Genomic DNA, 25,675 nt, shown 5'->3' with positions numbered 1-25,675 from the left:
AGCCATTAGGGAAAGTTGGGAATTTGCAGGATTATGTTGATATTTGAATCGGATCAATGCATGACACACTACCCTAGAGACTTGTGGGTGTTTACTTTTCAAAAATGTGATGGGATGTAAATGTGTTGATTCAGAGTTTGTCCACAACTCAAACACAGACTCATACCGGTTGGTCTTAGCACTACCGGTAGCAATAGGGTGAAATCTTAAATACTAGTAACACTATCAGAATATTGAACACATAACTTAATGTTAGTGAGCCTTAAAACCATGTCAAGGCACCAACCACTTTGTAGTCCATTCATGCGCCTTTGATGTATGCCTCACAAAGCTATTCATATCGCCTGCCATGGGCCCAACACACACAACACTAACCTCAACAAACTGCCGCCATCAAAGCACCCATCATATTTGTGCAACAACAGAACTGAAATTCCAGTCACGCTGCCACTCAACCACCTATGCAAAACCAATACACAAATTATGCCAGCCAGGCGTTTGGCCGGCCATCTGCCGGATGCTTTGCCAACCAACCGCAGGACATTTTGCCACTAAACAGATACTGTGGTTACCGCCTTGACCACAGTTTCCCTTTGACCATGAACATCTGCTTATGCCTGCACAAGACCCCTATGAAAACAAACCTAGGGTGTAAGGTGTGACTACCTGTTCACATCCATGCAGTACAAATACTGAGAGGATACAAGGTGCACTTTTCCTATCACCTCACCATTGCAGCCTGCATAAGATCAGAAAGACTTGTCTTTCATGCACTTTCAGTGCACCCACTGCAGTAAATCCAACTCTCCCCCAGTGTGTGGAATTAAGTTGGGGATGTTTGAGGATGCCATTGTGGCCCATTCCTCGGACATAGTCTGCAAATCTACCTTTGAAATGGGGCTAAACATTGTGGGGTAGACTCTACTAAATTCCCCAAAGGACACTTCTGGAAAGAATAAGGGCCAAAGGTTTGGTGGAGAGGGTACTTGGTCAAAATATGGCGTATGTCCTTTTTACATTTGTGTGCAGTGCACTCACTGAAATGCTCTTGTAATATGATGGACAGTACCTCTGTCACATTTTTGATTGAGGATGAAGGTGGTGAGCAACCAAGCACAAGACCAATGTGTGCTTCTTCACTGGATTCAGTAGATACATGGTTGCTTAAATCTAATTTAGTTAGAAATCCTCTTGGATTAGAGTTCTTCTTTCAAAATGAGACTGACTCATTTCCAGGGTTCACAGCTGCTGAAGTAATGGCCCATGGAAGGTTATGTATTCATGAAGAGCCATGTGAGGCAGATAATAACTCCTAATCTATATGCTCCACTTCTTTCAGTTTCCCAGAACTTCACTTTTGTGTGGTACAAAGTGAAGCAAGTTGGCAAACATGGACCATGTTGAGATGGGCACACGGGCAGCTATATCTACTCTTTTGCCTCTTTCCTTGCTAAGCACAAACTCTGCATTGGCAATATCAGCAACTGTTTAGCTCTGTTGCAGAAATGCAGTTGGCAAAGTTCTGATTTTGCAGTCTTGCAGCATTCTTCAAAACAGCAGGCTTAGAGGCTACTTTTTCTACAGCAGCAAGACTGTCAATAACAGACAATTGAAAGTCAAGGAAGTACATCAGTCTCATGTTTTTTAATGTGAATGGGGATTTTCTGGTGTTCCCTGGGCACCATAAACTGCCCTTCTCAAACTTCCTCCCACCAAGGTATTTAGTTCTGAGAAAATTGAGTGTGCTGGAGTGAGTTTTGCTGTCTTATGTTGGAAGGCAACCAGATGGTGAGCTGACTGCAGAGTAATCCTCTGGAATGCAAATATGTCCGTGTTGCCAAACATTACACTTAAGCTGTGTCTTGCAATGTGTATGGGAATGAACTTTTGGAGGAGGAGTGTGTATAGGCCAGAAGAAATTGTTCTGGAATGGGGCATTTTAGGTGTGGAAAACCACAGGTCGCCAAGGATGCATAGCTTCGAGTTTTTGGTAAGTAGGTTTGAAACTGTGTCTAGAAATGTGTTGGGAATGTTCTATTGCTAGGTGGTAGTCAGTAAATATGGAGAGAGTTACAGAAAAATGTTGATGTAGGGTCTTACAACCTTGTATGGAAACATCATCTTTGTTGAGAGTGGATGTTCCCTTAAATAAGATGTCTTAACTGCCTCCTCTTTTGCATATGTGATTTTTTGTAAACATTTGATGTGGTGGAACAGCTTCATGCTGTATTGGAGGCATGTCTTTCCCCAGTCATGATTCTGCTTTGAAGAGTAATTTTGATTCTGTGTGACAACTGGTTGTAGATGTGGTACTTCTTTTTGGACATTGAACAGTTGCGTAAACTACAAGAGTGTCTTATTTCTGCAAGGTTTGACACAGGTGAACGTAATTCATTGGACCAGCACTGAATGTGAAATACAGATTATTGTAGTCCAGCAGACCCTCACCCAATACATAGTTGAGGAGAAGTTATTGCTTTTGGATTACTTACAATCACTGGAAACGGATGAGGAGCACCATCTAACAGTACATCTGTTTTGGCATTCTTCACAGGTTGAGATGCACAGCACAAAGAAAGCCAGACACTTTTAACTAAACATATTTATTGCAACAGGGCAAACCTCTTTCTTAGCCTGTGAAATTATTTTAGATGTACTATCATAAAAACAGCAAGAAGACACGTTGTAAACAGCAAAATAATATGAACACTTCTAACTTGGTTGCAATGTCAACTCAAAGCCTAACACACAAAAACCTACTTATATGCGCTACCCAGGAGAACATGAAGTAAGAGTAACTTGCAGTGTAGAGTTTATTGGGGAAATGAGGTGCAAAGCATACCTTGTTGACATCTCAGGCTATTACTATCGGAAGAGCCTTGGATGAAGCATTCCCTGTGGAATCAATCAATCAGTTATTTGTAGCGCACGATACTCACCCGTTAGGGTCTCAAGGCGCTGAGTGGTGGGTGAGGTGCTACTGCTTGAACAGCCAGGTCTTGAGGCGTTTCCTGAAGGTCAGCAGGTCCTGGGTCTGTCATAGGTGGACGGGGAGGGAGTTCCAGGTCTCGATGGCGAGGTGTGAGAATTATCTGCCGCCGGCTCTAGTTCGGTGGATGCGAGGGCGAGGTTGGCGGAGCGGAGTTGACAGTTGGGAGTGTAGAAGGTGAGTTGCTCGTTGAGGTAGGCAGGGCTGGCGTTGTGGAGTGCTTTGTGAGGAGTTTGAAGGTGATCCTCTTTTTGACGGGGAGCCAGTGTAGATATCTCAGGTGGGCTGAGATGTGGTTGCGGTGTGGGATGTCGAGGATGAGGCGTGCGGAGGCGTTCTGTATACATTGCAGTTTTTTCTGGAGCTTGGCCGTAGTTCCCACTTAGAGAGCGTTGCCGTAGTCCAGTCTGCTGCTGACGAGGGCGTGGGTGATCGTCCTTCTGGTTTCGGTGGGGATCCACCTGAAGATCTTGTGGAGCATGCAGAGGGTGTTGAAGCAGGAAGATGAGACGGCGTTGACTTGCGGGTCATGGTGAGCGATGAGTTTAGGATAAGTTGCGTGCATGGTTGGTGGGTGTCGGTGCGGTTCCTGGGGTGGCTGGCCACCAGGAGTCGTCCCATGCGGAGTGGTTGGAGCCGAGCATGAGGATCTCCGTCTTGTCTGAGTTCAGTGCCAGGCGGCTCCTCTCCATCCAGTTGGCGCTGACCTTTATTCCATCGTGGAGGTTGGTTTTGGCGGTGGCGGGGTCCTTGGTGAGTGAGACGATCAGCTGGGTGTCATCGGCATAGGAGATGATGTTGAGGTTGTGGGATCGGACGATGTTGGCGAGTGGCGCCATGTAGATGTTAAAAAGGGTCGGGCTGAGTGAGGAACCTTTGGAAACGCCGCAGATGGTCTTGGTGGCATCAGAAAGAAAGGAAGGGAGGGAGGCGGACTCTCTTGGTTCTGCCAGAGAGGAAGGATGTGATCCAGTCCAGGGCTTTGTGGCGGATCCCTGCATCGTGGAGGCGTGTGCGAAGGGTGTGGTGGCAGACTGTGTCGAAGGCAGCCGAGAGGTCTAGGAGGATAAAGGCAGCAGTTTCGCCTTTGTCGAGCACGGTCCTGATGTCGTCAGTTGCGGCGATGAGGGTGGTCTCGGTGCTGTGGGTGCTACGGAAACCGGATTGAGAAGTGTCCAGCATGTTGTTGTCTTCAAGGAAGCGGGTTAGTTGGCCGTTGACTATCTTCTTGATGACCTTCGCCAGGAAGGGGAGGAGGGAGATGGGTCGGTAGTTCTTGAGATCTCTGGAGTCTGCTTTGGGTTTCTTTAGCAAGGCGTTGACTTCGGCGTGCTTCCAACTTTCTGGGAAGATGGCGATCTCTAAGGTACTGTTGACGATCATACGGAGTTGAGGGGCGACGATGGGGCTTGCTTTGTTGGAGACATGGTGGGGGCAGGGGTCGGAAGTGAGCCGGAGTGGCTGGTGCTCATGGTTTTGATGGTGTCTTTGTCATTGATGTGGGTCCATGAGAGCAAGAGGTTGGTGTGGCTGGGGTCTGGTGCGTCGGGGTCGTGGGGATCGAGGTGTTGAAGCTGTTGTAGATGTCCGTGATCTTGCGGTGAAAGAAAGTGGAGAGGGAGTGGTAGCGGTCTTGTGCAGGAGCGGTGTCATTGGAGCAGGACCTGGGGTTGGCGAGTTCCTTAACAATGTTGAAGAGCTCTTTTCTGTCGTGAGCGTTGTTATAGAATGCGTTTCTTGTAGAAGGATCTCTTGGTGGTCCGGATGAGCTGGTGGTGCTTGCTGATGGCGATCTTGAGGGCGATGTGGTTGCTCTCGGTTTGTTTGTGGCGCAATTTTTTTTTTTTTTAAATTTATTTATGCAAATTTTGAAACAGACAACAACGCCCCAGGAGCGAAGCAAATACATACAGCGATAAACTATCAGTGTACATACATTTGCCATTGGGATCAACCATTCGTGGCACCATTTCTTCTCGATTTTTCGGCACTCCCGGTCGGAGGCCTGAAAGTCGGCAGTGAACCAGGTGGCCTTAGTGCTGGTGTGGCTGTTTGGAGGGTTTCCTGATCGGGCGAGGGTGTTACCGCAGTCGTCTATCCATTGTCTGAGGAAGGCAAACATGCCCTGTGGTAGCAGCCTCCCTTGGGTACTCTGCCCTTATCAGCTTCAGGCAAGATGCATCATCTTCTGTGAGTGCCAGCAATATCCAAGATTGTCTCAGACAATATCTTGCAGTATCATCTGTGGTGAAGTACCTCTCTACCTAAGGTGTTGAGTGATGCTCCTTCAATACTAAATATTATCCAGCATAATTTTTTTTTAACATAATTTCAGGAATGTGGTACATAGGTTACAGGCACCAGAGAGAGCGTAATAGACATTTTTAAGAGCATGGGAGACGAAGGGATTTCACTCGTACTACCCCTCTCCGATGACTTATCTAGGGATGTTGCTAGATGGCCTGACATATTGATAAGGGAACATTTGTTCCAAACTAAATGTTGCATAAAGTGCGCTATCTAGATTATTATTAGAATGACTTGAATGGTAAAGGCAGACAACATTCATGTTATTATTGCTTATAACAGATAGAACAGGGAGTTAGCAGAATTCTGGAGAAGTGTTATCCTAGATGAAGTTGGGGTGGGGGCTTTGGGGCTAGCTGGAATGGAGTTGAACCTTAGGGACTTCACGTCAGAACAAGTATTTATGATTAGGCAGTTTAAAGAAGCTATTTTTGGAGGTGGTGCGGCTTGAGTGAGTATTATTCTTGGAGGTTGTAGGCGGTGTGCTAATGCTGATTGTGTTTTCTGTAGCAGGTCTGGTTGTTTGTCCCAAAAGCTTGGAAGTTATTTAGTAATGTCTGTGTGGGTGGTAAGAAAACTGGTTGGAATTGAGGGGATGGACTGTAGAGTTTGAATAATAGCATTGTTGTGTAATAGACAAGGGGAAGCAAAGTTATAAAGACTTGTGTGGAGTGGCATTCTTTCACGTATATTGAACTTGGAAGGGGTATAGGTGAGAGGTGGTAGTGGAACGTGAGGGTCTGGCTGTGTAGCTCGAATTCTGCAATTGAAGATAGGCTGGTGAGTAAGTCATGTGGTTTATTTTTGGAATGAGTGGTTAGTCTCTTATTTACATGGAAACTGTGAGGAAGGATGGGTGAGTGCATTATTTGTGTTGGCACTAAGTCTATAGTAAATGCATGTTGCTATTTTGGGATAGTTGGGAGTTTGGGAATTTGAGTTATTTTGCAGAGAAAGGATGTGTGGGTTTGTGGTGTTTGGTTAATATAGTATAATGTTGGTGTAGTGACGTGAGATGCAAGATTTGCATGTGGAGGATTGTGATTGTTTGAAGGTTTGAGAGGGGTAGGGTTGGATGTTATAGGAGAGTGTCTGGAGAGGTAGAGAGGGGTAAACTGGGGTTAGAATGGTTCGTTGGGTCAGTAGGGGGAAGAAGTAGGTTTGTCAGTGGAGCTGAGTGTTAAGAGGTTTGTCTGGGGCTTTGGGTAGCAAGAAGATTGGGGTTGTTGAGGGGGAGAGTGTAAAAGAGGGTTGAGGGGGCTGGCATTGCAATATTTGGCATAGAAAGGATTTGGTGGGGGGCTGGCATTGCAATATTTGGCATTGAAAGAATTTGGTGGGAAGTGTGTTTGGCTCAAGACACCTCCGGAGCTAAGACAACTTTGTTCTGCAAATGGATACCTTCAGAATCTCTCGCATTGCATTGTTAATTCTCTGGAGTTCCTTCCCTTCTCTGGAACTCCCTCCCTTTGGACCACAAACCTACCCTGCAGTCCTTTCGCATTCTTCTACAAACTCACCTTTGGATATATCTGTCCCGTTGACTGGTGTAACATTTGAGCTTACCTCTATACTCTTGTATTCCTTGTCCTGGCTGTGAGAAAGTAACCTCTTTCTAGCCTTGTTACCCACACTTTTGGCCTGTTTGTGAGTATATGTCAGGGTGTTTTCACTGTCTCACTGGGATCCTGCTAGCCAGGACCCCAGTGCTCAAAGTTTGTGGCCTATATGTATGTGTTCCCTGCGTGATGCCTAACTGTCTCACTGAGGCTCTGCTAACCAGAACCTCAGTGGTTATGCTCTCTCTGCTTTCCAAATTGTCACTAACAGGCTAGTGACCAATTTCACCAATTCACATTGGCATACTGGTACACCCATATAATTCCCTAGTATATGGTACTGAGGTACCCAGGGTATTGGGGTTCCAGGAGATCCCTATGGGCTGCAGCATTTCTTTTGCCACCCATAGGGTGATCTGACAATTCTTACACAGGCCTGCCACTGCAGCCTGAGTGAAATAACGTCCACATTATTTCACAGCCATTTACCACTGCACTTAAGTAACTTATAAGTCACCTATTTGTCTAACCTTCACCTGGTGAAGGTTGGGTGCTAAGTTACTTAGTGTGTGGGCACCCTGGCACTAGCCAAGGTGCGCCCCCACATCGTTCAGGGCAAATTCCCCCGACTTTGTGAGTGCGGGGACACCATTTCATGCGTTCACTATACATAGGTCACTACCTATGTATAGCGTCACAATGGTAACTCCGAACATGGCCATGTAACATGTCTAAGATCATGGAATTGTCACCCCAATGCCATTCTGGCACTGGGGAGACAATTCCATCATCCCCCGAGTCTCTAGCACAGACCCGGGTACTGCCAAACTACCTTTCCCGGGGTTTCACTGCAGCTGCTGCCAACCCCTCAGACAGGTTTCTGCCCTCCTGGGGTCCAGCCAGGCCTGGCCCAGGAAGGCGGAACAAAGGACTTCCTCAGAGAGAGGGTGTTACACCCTCTCCCTTTGGAAAAATGTGTCTTGGCTGGGGAGGAGTAGCCTCCCTCAGCCTCTGGAAATGTCTTGATGGGCACAGATGGTGCCCATCTCTGCATAAGCCAGTCTACACCAGTTCAGGGATCCCCCAGCCCTGCTCTGGCGTGAAACTGGACAAAGGAAAGGGGAGTGACCACTCCCCTGACCTGCACCTCCCAGGGGAGGTGCCCAGAGCTCCTCCAGTGTGCTCCAGACCTCTGCCATCTTGGAAACAGAGGTGTTGCTGGCACACTGGACTGCTCCGAGTGTCCAGTGCCATCAGATGACGTCAGAGACTCCTTCTGATAGGCTCTTACCTTTCTTACTAGCCTATCCTCCTTCCTAGGTAGCCAAACCTCCTTTTCGGGCTATTTATGGTCTCTGCTTTGGGGAATTCTTCAGATACCGAATGCAAGAGCTCATTAGAGTTCCTCGGCATCTCCCTCTTCACCTTCTACCAACGGATCGACCGCTGACTGCTCAGGACGCCTGCAAAACCGCAACAAAGTAGCAAAGACGACTACTGCAACCTTGTATCGCTTCATCCTGCTGGCTTTCTCACCTGTTTCCTGGTGGTGCATGCTCTGGGGGTAGCCTGCCTCCTTCTTGCACCAGGAGCTCTGAAGAAATCTCCTGTGAGTCGACAGAATCTTCCCCCCTGCAACCGCAGGCAACAAAAGACTGCATCATCGGTCCTCTGGGTCCCCTCTCAGCACGACGAGTATGGTCCCTGGAACTCAGCAACTCTGTCCAAGTGACTCCCACAGTCCAGTGACTCTTCAGTCCAAGTTTGGTGGAGGTAAGTCCTTGCCTCCCCACGCTAGACTGCATTGCTGGGTACCGCGTGATTTGCAGCTGCTCCAGCACCTGTGATCTCTTCCAGGATTTCCTTCGTGCACAGCCAAGCCTGGGTCCCCGGCACTCTAACCTGCAGTGCACAACCTTCTGAGTTGTCCTCCGGCGTCGTGGGACTCCCTTTTCGGACTTCGGGTGGGCTCCGGTTCACTCCTCTTCTAAGTGCCTGATCCGGTACTTCTGCGGGTGCTGCCTGCTTCTGTGAGGGCTCCCTGACTTGCTGGGCGCCCCCTCTGTCTCCTCATCCAAGTGCCCACATCCTGGTCCCTCCTGGGCCACAGCAGCATCCAAAAACCCTAACCGCGACCCTTGCAGCTAGCAAGGCTTTTTTGCGGTATTTCTGCGTGGGAACACCTCTGCGAGCTTCTTCACGACGTGGGACATCCATCCTCCAAAGGGGAAGTTCCTAGTCCTCTTCGTTCTTGCAAAACACCAAGCTTCTTCCATCCGGAGGCAGCTCCTTTGCACCCTCAGCTGGCATTTCCTGGGCATCTGCCCACTCTCTACATTGTCGCGACTCCCTGGACTTGGTCCCCTTGTTTCACAGGTACTCGGGTCCGGAAATCCACTGTTGTTGCTTTGCTGGTGTTGGTCTTCCTTGCAGAATCCCCCTATCACGACTTCTGTGCTCTCTGGGGGTTGTAGGTGCACTTTACACCTACCTTTCAGGGTCTTGGGGTGGGCTATTTTTCTAACCCTCACTGTTTTCTTACAGCCCCAGCGACCCTCTACAAGCTCACATAGGTTTGGGGTCCATTCGTGGTTCGCATTCCACTTCTAAAGTATATGGTTTGTGTTGCCCCTATACCTATGTGCTCCTATTGCAATCTACTTTAACTTTACATTGCTTGCATTACTTCCTTTTGCTATTACTGCATATTTTTTGGTATTGTGTACATATATCTTGTGTATATTTGGCATCCTCATACTGAGGGTACTCACTGAGATACTTTTGGCATATTGTCATAAAAATAAAGTACCTTTATTTTTAGTATATCTGTGTATTGTGTTTTCTTATGATATTGTGCATATGACACCAGTGGTATAGTAGGAGCTTCGCATGTCTCCTAGTTCAGCCTAAGCTGCTCTGCTATATCTACCTTCTATCAGCCTAAGCTGCTAGAAACACCTCTTCTACACTAATAAGGGATAACTGGACCTGGTACAGAGTGTAAGTACCCCTTGGTACCCACTGCAAGCCAGGCCAGCCTCCTACACTGGCTCTTGTATACTTTTGTTTACTCTCCTTTGCAGCCTGTTTTTCTCCCCACTTCCCTCGTTCTTGTCCACTCTATCCTGTCCAGAGTAATTTGTAGTTTTTCCTGCCACAGTTTATTATAAGACTCTCTCCTACATTGTTTTTATGTAAACTGCATCCATAACTCTTGATGCCATATGCTATATACATCTGTTTAACAATACCTTATCAAAGCTCCTTTTTCAAGTTGCTTATAGTAGCTAGATCCTTTAAAGCTTTTCAGAGCAGGTTCCCACCTAGATCTTTACGAGTTTAAAGTGTTAACCTTCCTCGTTGAAAACCATTCATTCAAATGTATTCATCCATACGTGTAACACAGATCTGATGTCACTTTGGCAGGAAAGATTGTGTGCTTTTGGCTGTTTGTCTCCTTCCTTTATGGTGTTTCTAAGGACAACGTGATCTTGAGTCCATATTTCTTCTCGTCAAAAGTAGTTCTGTTTATCTCAAGTGATTTCACTACCATGTTTTTTCGTCCTCTTTTAAATTCTGAGGATGAACTACATGCATTAGATCCCTGGTTCTCTCAGCTGCTACATCGGAAGATCATAGGTTTTTAAAGAAGATGGTAATCTTTTTGTGGTGTATGTAGGCCCTAGCTAGGCAAACGTGTGAGAAAATAAACTGTAGACCAGGGGGCCTCAAGTGATCCCAGGTGGTACGCTGGACTCTGGCCAAAAGAAGCATTTCACAGATAAGTGTTTTGTTTTAAGCAGAAACATGTTATTGGATTTTTAAAATGTCAACAGTACTTAACTGCAATGTTTAAATATATCTAGACATATTTAAACATTGCCATCTTTATAAAATATTTGTGAAAAATTCTAAAGGGGAGGCCTAATGATTTTTATTTTTCAACTGGGGCGGCGCATCATTAAAACGTTTGGAGACCACGGCAGAGGACAGATGGTTATCTCTATGTGAAGCATGGTTACGAGTTGGTAGGTAAAGCCCCTAGAGAAATTTTGTGTTTATTCATCTTGGAGAAAATGGCTAAAATGTAGGCCTTTTGAGGGGAGTTTTGTTTCAGACAACTTGCCAAGCAACTACCTCGGTGTCTCTAGACTTAATTTCAAAACACTTCTTTTTGAATATCAAAATTGGACAGGCATTGTTTGCTGGGGCTGTGCTCCGTAGTTTCTGTTACTAAGCCTGCCATACATTAGTCCTCATCCTGCCACTTATTAGAGACTGCTACGAGAGTGAGTTTAATAGGGAATGTGAGTGACCAAGTGTACATTAGAAAAATAAGTTGTTTACCTTTGGGAAAAGTTTCTCATAGGGACACATGTTATTCTGAAGATATCTCATCATCTTCCATGTCCGAAGGTATATATATATATATATATATATTTGTTTTTTTCTGTTTCTCTGACTCCACTATTAACGTTCTTAACTTTGGTGAGGGTGGTGTGATACATCTGGATTCATCACCACCTTTGCGGTATTGTATGAGCCCTTTACATCATTATGAGTGAGTTCAGTGGATCCCTGACTAAAGCATCACCTGGTGCCAGTGACTCAGCATTGCTAGAATAATTCCCTGATGCAAGCCTGTGGCAATTAGGAAAGGGTTTATGCAGGAAATCTGTGGGTCGCTATATATCTATCAGAAAAAGTGTTATAAAAAGTAAGCAATTTGTTCATTGAGCATACTCTTACCAGGAAAGTGAGAAGGGAAAAAGGTTCAAGTCCTTTTCAATCTTGTATAATTGGTGATAATATTTTTGCTTTATTAAAAGTAGATGAAGATTTCTGGTTGAATATCTGCAATGCTCATTCTGTAGGCTTCTTTTACAAAGAAGTTGCAGTTTACAAACCTGCGTATACTTACTTTTCCTCAGTGGTCAATTTGTTGTGTAAGCAACTCTAGCCACCTTTAGTGCTGTTAGGACTTTCATATCTCCCTGTCCTCCTGGTATAAGTGAATCAAATCAGTATGTAACCCTCTCCAAGTCCTTCAAGGCATCTAATGGTGACTAAATATTGTTTATTTTGCTGCAGTCTGCAAATTCCAGAAGATGACTTACCCTTTCATTGAAATGGTAAATGCATCCTAAGTAGTAAGGGGTGGTAGACTTAGACTGGTAGTACAAATGCCTCGATTTGTTTCTCAATATAATATTTGATTATATTATTATATAGTAACAGAACCCTTTTGAACATCACAAAATAATTCACCCTAGTTTGTCAGTCAGTGTAAACAATTTGACACTGCACCCACTTTATGTTGTGTGAATGAAGAGCATTCAAGGAGCAACCATGTTTATCTAGTAAGTTAGTAACCAACTTCGTCCATCTTTGGCTCAGGATGAGCATTGCACTCTCACGCATCCCAAACAATACTGTCTGAGATACAAAGCTGGTTTCAAGTAAGAGCCAGCTAGCTGGTTGTGCTACAAGCTAGCAAAATGCCTTTGTTCAATGGGACTTCTAAACTACTTATTGAAGAACATTGTTCAGGCTTCTAAATGTATGTGTGATCATGTTACATTTCCACAATATCGCCCCTCTCCCAATATAAGCATCAGCACATAACCCCACCACAAATCTATATTAATATATGACCAATTGTCACACCTGTAAGTCTGGTGTATAAAGATTGATTTATTACACCAGTAAGACATTGGCACCCATAATGAAGAACACAAGCTTGCTTCAGGACATGATTTTGCTCATTCACATTCTGTCTAAAAGCTATTGCGATTTCTTTTGGCCCAATGTGTCCTATATTTGATAGGTGACATTGAGCAACAGCCTTCATGTTAGACTATGGTTTTAAATATTTAGTTATCTGCCTAATTTAGCTGCAAACAAACTGTGTACACCAAGTCCTTCAGACCTTTTTTTCAAGTAGTAATTGGTTGTTAATGGGCCTTTTTGGTTCTTGGCCCTTTCTCCACTATGTTAGTTTTTTCCAAATATTTCTTATGACTCTACATTCACATTTCCCTCTAGCCTTTCTCTTCTGTTTACTCCATTTAATTGGAGTGATTTCTGGTAGGTTTTGAGGTTTTTATCATCAGGATCTGAATGCTAAAGCTGCCAACAACAATGCAGTATCTTACTGCTGAGATCAGACTCAAAACGAAAGTATCAGTTGAATAAGTTTATCTAGAGACATAGACCATCTTTGCTTCTAACGGAGCAGAAAACTTGCACACAAATGACGAATGGTTAGGCTTTATGGGTCTTGATCTATTTTCAGGAAGCTTCTCCAATGTGCTTGCTGTGCATTCTTGGCAAATACACAATTCAGTCAGTTTGGATGGTCTGCTCAAATAAATTTGAACTAATGTATCTAATGTTTGACTATGTGTGCAAATCTAGTCAAAAGGCAGATAATTGCAGTACATTATCAAAAGCAAAGATACAGTCAGTGTGACTGCATGGGGTAGTTGGTTTCTTAGAGGTCTCCGTCTGCATTGTGACTTAACGTTCTTTAACCAGTTGAGTCTTAAGCTGTTTCCTGAATTGGACCATAGTTGGTGCAGTTCAAATGGACACAGGAATGCACTTCCAGATCTTAGGAGAATAGATAAAGGCCTGTAGCCTTGTATATCTTTATTTTTTTTTTTTTTTTTCACTTCATACCCCCAGTCTGATTGTGTTCTGCCTGCAGATTCACTGAGAGCCACACGAGATTGTGAGCTTATCAGGCAAATAGACAGGGGTGCCAGTCAGGATGCAGCTGGTTTTGAAGATAACGCAGGCTGGCAAAGATTACACAGCGTTATATTTTTTTCTTTACTCCTGCATATTTTAATCTTAGTTTCCATGTGCTTGTCTTGTTAACCCACGGAGCTTTTGAAGGTAAAAGTTACCACCTCTTCCTTCTTCACAGTCTTTAACTCTAGCATGTACTTGTTTTTCCATTTCTGTGATGGAGACATTTGTCAACAGTTTTATAGAGATGAACTTCTATCCTGAATGTGAGAATAATAGTGCACTGATCATTTGCTGAAGTCTTCTCAAAAGGATGGTCTGCAACAGTTTTGGGATGTGCTTTAGGAGTTTCTTCCCTGGGGCAGTATCCTGATCGTTTATTCAGACAGTAAATGTATTTATGTTGGCTTGGAGCTAAATTTTTGTTGCATTAATCTTTTACACAGCTTTCAATTTCTTGTGATCTGAAGAAGCCCCCACCTTGTACATTGATTCTATTGATAAGCGCATACCAAAGGACCTTGAAGCTCAGCCGGCTGTCATTTTCCCCTGCATGTTTCATCCATTCCTCCCTGATGTTTGTCAGCCTTGGAGCCTCTGTAGATGATTTTGCTAGCCCTAGATCGACAGGCAAAATATCACTTGGTCATTATTTGAAGTATAAGCTTTGCATCTTGGATGAAGTTAACAAGTGCTATTGACACCATACAAAACCTGGCTGTGCCACTTACCTTGGACCGTGGTGTATGTGTTAGACTTAAACAACTATACCTTACAACAGTGGGTCCCTGGGGACACCTTTGCTGCTGTTAATGATATACAGGCTGACCAGAGTAGCACCCCGCTGGATGCGTTTTTGATACCTAGATTCCATGCCACTGGATGGGAGGTGTTTCAGGTGTTCCCTCCTCCTCCACCCAAGCTCCAGGCACTTGAATTTGTATTGGGTGCCACCTCCTCAAGGAAACTGTTAGACCTGGCATCCTTGGCACGGTTTCCCCTGTCTTTTTGCCTCTGCAACCTGTATTTTTGACTGTGTGCTGGGCTTCATTTTTGCTGGTTTTGGTACTCTAGTCACTTTACTACTGCTGACCATTGCTAAAGTACAAGTGCTCCCAGTATAAATTTTATTGGTGATTGGTTATCCCTGACTGGCATATTTGATTTACTACTGAAGTGCTCTAGAGGTGCCCAGGGCCTGTAAATCAAATGTTACAGGTGGACCTGCAGTATTGATTGTGCCACCCGCATGAATAGCCTTGTAAACATGTCTCGGGCCTGCCACTGCAGTGTCTGTGTGTGCAGTTTTACAGTGCCAATTCAGCCTGGCAAGTGTAACCTCTTGTCACCCCAATCAGGCCCAAACCTTCTGTTTTACTACATGTAAGTCACCCCTAAGGTAGGCCCTAGGTAGCTCCATGGGCAGGGTGCAGTGTATTTAAAAGGTAGGGCATGTACTGGTGTGTTTTACATGTCCTGATAGTGAAATACTGCCACATTTGTTTTTCACTATAGCAAGACCTATCCTCCCCTAGGTTAACATGGGGCAGTGCCTTGAAATATTTTTAAGTGCTGTTTCCATTGGTAGTAGATAAAGATATGGATGTTAGGGGTTTCACAATTTAAAAATACATCGTTTGGTAGAGCTGTTTTTTAGAGTGTCTGTTAAACAAAATGCCACTTTTAGAAAGTGGGCACTTTCTTGCTTAACCATTCTGTGCCTCTGCCTGCCTGTGGAATCCACATCTGGGTCAGACTGACAGTTGGGCTGTTCCCTCTAGACAGTAACACAAAGGGAGCTGAGGTGTCTCCTGAATATTCTGATGAGTCTCCTGGGCTAGAGTGGGGAGGGAGGAGCTGACACCTGCACCTGAAAGGGCTGTGCCTGTCCTGGCACAATGCAGGCTCCAACACCCCCTGCATTGTCTGAAGCCAGGCCTGGGCAAAGCAGGATCTTGTAAACAATGGAGTCTTTCCTTTTGAAGTGTGCCTACTTCAGAGGGAGAAATGAGTATAAGTAGTGGACCCAAAAACCCAGACTTAAAGAAAACTTCTGGATCAAGAGGAATCTCTGCCTGAAGAGCTGGAGGAGGAGTTCTGCCCCTTTGCTGTTTGTGCTTTGCTGGGTTGGCCTGCAGTTGCTGCTTCTGCCTTAGAGGACAAAGACTGGACTTTGCTGTGTATCCTGCTTGTGAAGATTCTGCAAGATCTTGGACTGAACTTGCCCCCTGTTCTAAAGACTCAGGGCCTTCAAAAACATCATCAGCCAGCATCTGTGCTCTCTTGCTGAGACTCCTACTCTGCCAAGTGGTGCCCCATCCAGTATTGGGCCCTTGAAAGGAGAAACTGGTGAACCCAAGGTGAAAATCTATGCCCCGGAGCAGAGATTTAGACAAATTGACGCACCACCTGCATAGAGGCTGAAAAAATTGACGCAGCGCCGGTGAAATCGATGCATCGCCAGCTCAGCACGGATTCATCGCTACCGTGCGTCTAGATTTTCCACGCATTGTCCTTGGGCGTCAAAACCTACAAGATCACCGCACCGACCTGAGGCTGCTTGTCCGAAAATTGACGCATCGATTGCCTGGCAGAGAAAGAATTGACGCACGGCCTCACTTGCAAGTAAGGAATCGACGCATCGCTTGTTTTTCCGATGCACGCTCACCCATGCAACTGTATCTTTCACACATACCAGGTACTTTGCTAAAACAACGTATCCATTGATTTCTATGGATTAAGACTCTTTTTACTTTAAAAATTCATATCTTTGCTTGTGTATGTTGGATTTTTGTTGTTTTGGCCTTGTTTGAATTAAATAAATATTGGCTATTTTTCTAAACTGGTTTGAAGCCCTTTTGTGGTATTTTCAGTGTGTTACATACTATGTGTGATTGTACAAATATTCTATAAGCTGACTGCTTGTGCCAGGCTACCAAGGTGGTGAGCAGGGGTTATCCTAGTTGTGTACTTCCCTTGTCCTGACTAGAGTGAGGGTCCCTGCGTGGACAGAGTGCAAGCTGACTGCCAACCAGAGACCTAATTTCTAACAGAAACTTATCACTAAGTTATACTCCTCTGTGTAGGAGAAAGCACCGCTTTGTATACAGAGTGCTTGGCCTCTCTGGTGTGGAGTTAACAGAGAAGCAGTGGTTGCATTGTTGTGTGTTAACCCGAACTATTGGCTGTTTCTGATTCACTTTAAGTTTGTCCACAGACTGTATTACTTTCCCTTTGCTCTCTGTAGGATGTGCCTCTTGGAGTTGGTTGGGTGTGTGCGATGTGGGGCGCCAGATGCAGATTACCAGCGCCTTGCATGGCGATCTTTTGGGGTTCTGAGCTGGACATTGTGGATGGCATTACTGACTGTCAAATCCATAGAACCCCATTAGAGATCCATAGAACCCCATTAGAGATTTTACTGGGGTATGTGCAGGAGGTCCCAAAGGGCATACAAAAACTTACAGCCATGCTCCTTACTATTACTAAGATGCAGCTTGCCCTGCACGGGCGCGATGACTGGTACCCATGACCCGATGCTGGCTACTGGATGCTGTGTACTGTTGTGAACAGTGAGAAGTATACTGGGATCTTATTCCTCCTAAATCGAGGCCCAGAGACACATAGACGCAACTGGTTGCTTACCTAAACACTTGTGAGACATTGGATCATCCTGGCTCCTTGCTGTGGTCGTCGTGCGCCCTGTGTGGTTGTGGTCTGCTACAGGATAATCTACTGTGAGCCAGGGCCCCTAGTGAGGCTCAGTGGCAAGGGGCAGTAGGGGAGCTTTGCTTACTGATATTACCGCTGTCATGCTATCTAAGGGACATTCTATTACAAATGAAAGAGTCTAAGAGCCCTATTATGAGTTTGATGAATGGGAAAGCCTGTCCTTCAAACTCCCGACAGGGCGGTGGCCTCCCCGCCAGAGTTGAGTTTCCCGCGAGGTCGGCCTAGCGGGAAACAGGCTGCTGCATTTTCTCTGGCTCATAATCTAAGCCAGCAGCAATGCTGTAGCCGGATGCAAAGCAGACAGTGAACATTACGATGGTGCTGGGCAGGGTGCCCCCCTGTACTGCCCATGCCAAGTGCAGGGGCACCTCTGCGGCCCCCTGCACCTGTTCTCTGCCAGCCTCTTCATGCATGGCAGTGAAACAGCCATAAAAAGGCTGGCGGGGAACAAGGTGGTAATCCGCAGCGTAGTGCTACATGCAGCGCTGCCCTCGTGGATTACGGTCTCCACCGCCGCCAGGCCAATGGGATCATGGATCCTGACTGTACTGGTGCTTCCTTGGCAGTCTGACTGCCAGGGTTGTAATGTGGCAGTCGGACCGCTGCAACAGCAGCAGTCTTGACCGCCACACTCATAATGAGGCCTTAAGTGATTATTGAGACACCAAATGCTTTGCTTTGGTTGAGTAACTTGGGCTTTTGTTTGTCTTGAATTTGAGGTGTACTGCCTTGAATTGTCACCTTGGTACTCCTACATGGGGAAGCTGTTTGCAAGTATGTCTTCATTATTTTATCTGTTTGGTCGCTTACATTTAAGTGCATTCAAATAAAATAAATTACAAAACAGTGCTTTTGAGCTTTTTAAACATCGAAGACATGTAAATTGATTTCCTTTCTTTCAGGTTTAACAGTGTTTGAATCTGGACAGAAGAAAACAGAAAAGCGGCGAAAACTGAAAGGAAGCGATGCATCTAGCATTGATGGTTTTCTAGGACCATGGGCAAAATACATTGATGAAAAAGATGTGGCTAAACCGTCTGAGGTAGGTCGTTATTACATTTGTCAAACGTAATTCACATGTAAAGCATAAAATGATTATGATTGTCTAGGTGTCCTCTGGGGAATATCGTGTGTTCTTTTTTTTCTCAAAGAAAATGTTCATATTTTCCTAGGAGCAGCAGAAAGAGCTTGATGAAATTACAGCAAAGAGACAGAAGAAAGGCAAACATGAGGAGGAGAAGCCAGCAGATGAGAAGACTATTTTGCATGGTAATGGCACACTTTTAGGGATGTCTTTTCTGCATCATTTTTAATGAAAAATAAACCTTTGTTGATAATGCAAATTCAGTTACTTAACTTAATGGTAGGGGTTCAAGATATATTGTTTTCATGTAAACCTTAAAAGATTTAGCTTTTATAGCAGTTCTGAATAATATATTGAAAGAGTTTCAAATACAGTAGACTTAAACCCTGATATCAGAAATACAAAGGCCTCCCATTTCAACAGAATCAAACTTGTTGCCACTATTATGAATAAATCTTGTTCACATGTTATAAATTGAAATACATAAGGGAAAATACAAGTAAAATTGGAGGTTTTATCTGCGTTCAGTTCTAGAGATTGATTGCTTGCTGTATATTATAGTGAATAGTATTCAGTAACTAAACTGTGTGCCTCATTTTCTTTCTTTACTTCTGCCTTCAAAAAAATCTGAATTTCAGCTCCTCTAAGGGAGCAGATTCAGATATGTTTATAAACTCTTCCTCCACCCTGTGCTCGTAGTCCCAAACCAACTCCAGTCCACCCTCCTGCCAATACCTAAAAGGCCACTTAATTGTAGACCGCTTTTGTTTTCAAATGAAAAATGGAATAAAAAACATGGGCCAACCAAGCAATTAGTTAAAGAGGCTCCTTTGTTGGATGGTGTAGGAAGTTGGCTCTGTATGCACTATTTCAAAGTAAGGAATAGTATGCACAGAGTCCAAGGGTTCCCCTTAGAGGTAAGATAGTGGCAAAAAGAGATAATACTAATGCTCTATTTTGTGGTAGTGTGGTCGAGCAGTAGGCTTATCCAAGGAGTAGTGTTAAGCATTTGTTGTACATACACATAGACAATAAATGAGGTACACACACTCAGAGACAAATCCAGCCAATAGGTTTTGTTATAGAAAAATATCTTTTCTTAGTTTATTTTAAGAACCACAGGTTCAAATTTAACATGTAATATCTCATTCGAAAGGTATTGCAGGTAAGTACTTTAGGAACTTCAAATCATCAAAATTGCATGTATACTTTTCAAGTTATTCACAAATAGCTGTTTTAAAAGTGGACACTTCGTGCAATTTTCACAGTTCCTAGGGGAGGTAAGTTTTTGTTAGTTTTACCAGGTAAGTAAGACACTTACAGGGTTCAGTTCTTGGTCCAAGGTAGCCCACCGTTGGGGGTTCAGAGCAACCCCAAAGTCACCACACCAGCAGCTCAGGGCCGGTCAGGTGCAGAGTTCAAAGTGGTGCCCAAAACACATAGGCTAGAATGGAGAGAAGGGGGTGCCCCGGTTCCGGTCTGCTTGCAGGTAAGTACCCGCGTCTTCGGAGGGCAGACCAGGGGGGTTTTGTAGGGCACCGGGGGGGACACAAGCCCACACAGAAATTTCACCCTCAGCAGCGCGGGGGCGGCTGGGTGCAGTGTAGAAACAAGCGTCGGGTTCGCAATGTTAGTCTATGAGAGATCTCGGGATCTCTTCAGCGCTGCAGGCAGGCAAGGAAACCTCCACTTGGGCAAGGGAGAGGGACTCCTGGGGGTCACTTCTCCAGTGAAAGTCCGGTCCTTCAGGTCCTGGGGGCTGCGGGTGCAGGGTCTCTCCCAGGCGTCGGGACTTAGGATTCAAAGAGTCGCGGTCAAGGGAAGGCTGGGGATTCCCTCTGCAGGCGGCGCTGTGGGGGCTCAGGGGGGACAGGTTTTGGTACTCACAGTATCAGAGTAGTCCTGGGGTCCCTCCTGAGGTGTTGGATCTCCACCAGCCGAGTCGGGGTCGCCGGGTGCAGTGTTGCAAGTCTCACGCTTCTTGCGGGGAGCTTGCAGGGTTCTTTAAAGTTGCTGGAAACAAAGTTGCAGCTTTTCTTGGAGCAGGTCCGCTGTCCTCGGGAGTTTCTTGTCTTTTCGAAGCAGGGGCAGTCCTCAGAGGATGTCGAGGTCGCTGGTCCCTTTGGAAGGCGTCGCTGAAGCAGGATCTTTGGAAGGCAGGAGACAGGCCGGTGAGTTTCTGGAGCCAAGGCAGTTGTCGTCTTCTGGTCTTCCGCTGCAGGGGTTTTCAGCTGGGCAGTCCTTCTTCTTGTAGTTGCAGGAATCTAATTTTCTAGGGTTCAGGGTAGCCCTTAAATACTAAATTTAAGGGCGTGTTTAGGTCTGGGGGGTTAGTAGCCAATGGCTACTAGCCCTGAGGGTGGGTACACCCTCTTTGTGCCTCCTCCCAAGGGGAGGGGGTCACAATCCTAACCCTATTGGGGGAATCCTCCATCTGCAAGATGGAGGATTTCTAAAAGTTAGTCACCTCAGCTCAGGACACCTTAGGGGCTGTCCTGACTGGCCAGTGACTCCTCCTTGTTATTCTCATTATTTTCTCCGGCCTTGCCGCCAAAAGTGGGGCCCGGCCGGAGGGGGCGGGCAACTCCACTAGCTGGAGTGTCCTGCTGGGTTGGCACAAAGGAGGTGAGCCTTTGAGGCTCACCGCCAGGTGTGACAATTCCTGCCTGGGGGAGGTGTTAGCATCTCCACCCAGTGCAGGCTTTGTTACTGGCCTCAGAGTGACAAAGGCACTCTCCCCATGGGGCCAGCAACATGTCTCGGTTTGTGGCAGGCTGCTAAAACTAGTCAGCCTACACAGATAGTCGGTTAAGTTTCAGGGGGCACCTCTAAGGTGCCCTCTGTGGTGTATTTTACAATAAAATGTACACTGGCATCAGTGTGCATTTATTGTGCTGAGAAGTTTGATACCAAACTTCCCAGTTTTCAGTGTAGCCATTATGGTGCTGTGGAGTTCGTGTTTGACAGACTCCCAGACCATATACTCTTATGGCTACCCTGCACTTACAATGTCTAAGGTTTTGTTTAGACACTGTAGGGGTACCATGCTCATGCACTGGTACCCTCACCTATGGTATAGTGCACCCTGCCTTAGGGCTGTAAGGCCTGCTAGAGGGGTGTCTTACCTATACTGCATAGGCAGTGAGAGGCTGGCATGGCACCCTGAGGGGAGTGCCATGTCGACTTACTCGTTTTGTCCTCACTAGCACACACAAGCTGGCAAGCAGTGTGTCTGTGCTGAGTGAGAGGTCTCCAGGGTGGCATAAGACATGCTGCAGCCCTTAGAGACCTTCCTTGGCATCAGGGCCCTTGGTACTAGAAGTACCAGTTACAAGGGACTTATCTGGATGCCAGGGTCTGCCAATTGTGGATACAAAAGTACAGGTTAGGGAAAGAACACTGGTGCTGGGGCCTGGTTAGCAGGCCTCAGCACACTTTCAATTGTAAACATAGCATCAGCAAAGGCAAAAAAGTCAGGGGGCAACCATGCCAAGGAGGCATTTCCTTACAGATGGGTACTCACCATCTGCATTTCAGTTTACATGGGGAACAGGTAGTCTTTGTCACCCGTGGTTCTTTGCCCGGTTGGGAGACGTTAACGGCTTGGGGCAAATTTAAAAAAAAAAAAAAAAAAAAAAACACAATAAACCTAAATTGCAGATCCATATACAAGTCCTGTCTTGTTACGTATCCACCACCATGAATATTTTGGCTGCCCTTTCATCAGCTTGTTTCAGAAAGGTGTGAAATATTTTGTTTGTAACAATTTTACAAAAAAAAAACACCTGTTATGTACGACACATATTTTGGTAGGAAAAAAATCAGTGCTTCCCTAGTGTGGCTATTTTCTCAGACCTCTATGCAGTAAATCGCAAACTATTGGTATTTTGACAATCTCCATCATGTTCCGGTGTGAATAGGGCAATGGTGTCAGGAGGGTTGATATGGCTCCAAACTTGACCTGGATATTGTTTGGGAAAGGCCCAAACCTTTACCTGTCTCTCCCAAACATAGGCAAAGGATCAGCATTTAGGAAGGGGAAGAACTGGTAGCATATAAGGATTAATTATTTCTGTTTTAGAGCCCTATCTCTGGGTTATAATTCTTAATGGTAGTGGCAGATTGTAAATTGCGGAGTGGCATTAAAGTGCTTAGGTTTTATTTGTTTTATATTACTTAGAGGAGCATTTTGAACGGTTTATAAAAGTCTGGAATATGAGTTTAGTTTCCTTTCCGTTGGCTTAGAGTTCCAGTATTTTGGGTACAATTATTTAAAATAATTGTTTCCATGAAATTAACTAACTTTGGGGTGTCTCAGTACTGATTATTGGTTATGTGTGGGCAGTAAGTTCCATTTTAAATGCTGGTTTGTTTGAAAAATGTCTCATTGTCTTGTGGCATACAGCCTTGTAGTTTACACTGGCTTTGTTAAAGCCTGATATCTTTGAAATATCACAGTCTGCCAGAGAGAGTTCTCACAATACCATTCTTTGACAGGTAAAGTAACAATTTGCAGATTGTTGTCCAAAATTAAGTGAAGAGATCACTTCCTCTTTAAATAGGTTTTTGTGTTTATGGTAAATAGTCTGACTATTTCAGGTGTAGTATAAATTTGGTTGGCGGGGGTATCTATGGTTCAGATTGAAACCACACACCCAAGGTGATTAAATTATGTTAACATATTCTCAAAAAAATCTTCAACTGAGTGTTTGATATCAGCAGGCCTGCAGTTAAGAAAAGAAAGTTAGTTGGAATAACTCCAGCTTCATGAGCCTGCAGGCTCAGACTGTGTTCAAAAAAGGTAATCAGTTGTGCATGTGTGCCATCTGGAGTTGAATGCACCCCACTAAGTAGTGGCACTTCATATTCATATAAATCCAGTGTCCATTAGCCGAGAGAGAGATCATGTTGTCTGTTTAGTCTTGTCTTGCTTAGGGTTAAGTTTAGCCAGCTTTTCTTTGTCACATTGGCCTCCTTAGGCAACAGTGTTTTACACAAGGAAATACAGTTCACCTTCAACAAGTGCCTGTCATTACTTTGTGCTCCATTGATAGATTGATGCATAGGCATGTGTGTGCTCCCATTATAAGTGTGGATTGTTTATGTTCAGGGATGATAAACATGCATGCATTGTCTCTGAATTAAGACAACTGGCATTTAATTCAGATGGCACTGTCCACCAGGAACCATAGTTCTGGTCATAACCCGACTATTACAGCAGATGCTTTTTCTAGGGTGACCTCACACTTTTAATAGATTGGAATTAACACAGTCCTCTCATATTTTGAGACCAGACCTTTTAAGTTTTATAATATAGCATAAAATAATTTACCTTCCTTTTTGGAGTATGCAAGATTCACCCATTCAGATCCTCTTATCTGTAAAGGGAAGATCCCTAGTTGGCTTGTTTCTAAGCCATCAATAACCCATGTGTAAGCTTTTCATTGGCTTGTACTTAATAATAATGTATGCAAGGCTGCTGCTGGGATCCACCCCATTTAGTTCTTAAATGGAATGTCTGCCTCGTTTGACCATTATTTAAAAAAAAAAAAAAAAATACGCCCCTTTGGCGGATCCATGCTGGCTATTGTTGTATTCTTCTTTAATTTTCTCCTTTGTAATTATCACATTAGTTGAGATGTGAGGCCACTGTCATGTTAGTTACTCACCTTTGTTTTTTGCTCTTAAGTCCATAGGTTCTCTTAATTTATAGTGACTCACTGCTTTGCCAGTGTTAGAGAGCTGCTTTAATTTATTTATCCCCCCATCTGAACCATTGTCATAGAACTTAGTGCAGATACATGCAGTGGTGGGTCAGTGGGTGTGGAAAAGATAGTTAGCAAAACGTGTCAGATTGCATTTTATTTAGATCGTTAACAACAGCAGTGTGTTTTTATGTTGTGATAGCATGACTGATACCAGATCTGACAGAAAAGCCATCCCAAATCCGCATCACTTTCTTAATCTTTTTTCCTTGTTGTATAGTCATGGCACTGCTATGAGAATCCAAATAGTTGCTGTGCTAAAACCCTGTACAGAAAACAAATTGCAGATAAAGCTGCTCTTATTTTCGAACATTAAAATTCTAGGCTTCTGTTTCAATTCAACACATTGTCATGCCCTTTCAGTCTAATGTATTTATTTGTACTTGAGTGCAAGAATGTGTCTGCTTTCGATTACAGTGTAAATGTCAAAAAAGGTCATTTTGTGGCTACAGTTGGCTGAAATGCAGGATCCGAGTGTGCTTTACAAAATAGGTGCTCTCCCGCCTTGGAAAGTTTTGCAGGAGGGTTGATGCTGGGTAAAGGGAACATATGCTTACAAAATGACTCAGATCTAGTACAGTATTGTTATTGTATTCACTACAGGGGATCCCACTGTACTGAGTGCTGTCACATTGTTCTAATGACTTGGAGGACTGATGTTTTTATTTGCTCACTCTCACGCAAGGTGGTAGTAAAACGTCATATCAAAAAGAACTAACATTTTAAGAGTTCAATGCTTTAAAGTACCTACTTTTTCATTATCTTTTTTTTCTAGTGAAAGAAATGTATGATTATCAGGGCAGATCTTATCTTCATATTCCACAAGATGTTGGTGTTAACCTGCGCTCCACAGAACCACCTGACAAATGTTACCTTCCCAAGAAACAGATTTTTGTATGGTCTGGACACACAAAAGTATGTATTTCTCATTATGACTGTTAGAGGTATTTAATATTTGTTTTATACAGTAGAGTGCCTTTACTATTGGTGCTGCTGACTAAGTTGAACCCCTGTGTACGATGTATTTTGTAAAATGGGGCTCTTTTAGATGTTATTTGAATTGTAGGTACGCTACATCTGTCCTAAAAGATAGGCACCTTTTTATGCTATTTGCAATTCCAGGTTCATTAGTTAGACGTGTATTTTGTTTGTTCATGTATAGCTTTTGTTAGTAAATTAATAAGTATAATTGAGTTCTGAGTTACAGGAGTAACTACATACATGAACTGCAGGACAACAGACCAGCATGGATGGAACCATTTCCAAGCTTTTATTTATATTTAGGTATATTGTTCGATTAAGGTGCATCTCATTATTTTCATAATAAAAGAGAAATATTCTAGCTTTTGTTACTGAAATGTTAAATTTTATTACAAATTGGAGGCGAGGATTAAGCTAATCTTACTTCATTTTATTAAACCGCAGCCAACATTAAATCATAAAGAAATTAACTTTCTCAGAAGCCCCAGGGCAAATGAGTTCAAAC

At 44.4% G+C, this 25,675-nt stretch overlaps 1 protein-coding gene across 1 annotated transcript in view; it reads left to right on the top strand.

Annotated features, from left to right (window-relative positions):
- Positions 1-25,675, top strand: part of CDC40 (cell division cycle 40) — a 324,684-nt gene that overhangs the window by 177,413 nt on the left and 121,596 nt on the right. Inside the window, exons 5-7 of the mRNA XM_069234621.1 lie at positions 18,243-18,382; positions 18,513-18,609; positions 24,965-25,104. Of these exons, the coding sequence (XP_069090722.1) occupies positions 18,243-18,382; positions 18,513-18,609; positions 24,965-25,104 (377 nt within the window). The remainder of the gene's footprint in view (positions 1-18,242; positions 18,383-18,512; positions 18,610-24,964; positions 25,105-25,675) is intronic.

The sequence above is a fragment of the Pleurodeles waltl genome, chromosome 5 (assembly GCF_031143425.1).
Source record: "Pleurodeles waltl isolate 20211129_DDA chromosome 5, aPleWal1.hap1.20221129, whole genome shotgun sequence".
NCBI classification, from domain to species: Eukaryota; Metazoa; Chordata; class Amphibia; order Caudata; family Salamandridae; genus Pleurodeles; species Pleurodeles waltl.
This window is presented reverse-complemented; position numbering and strand designations above follow the sequence as displayed.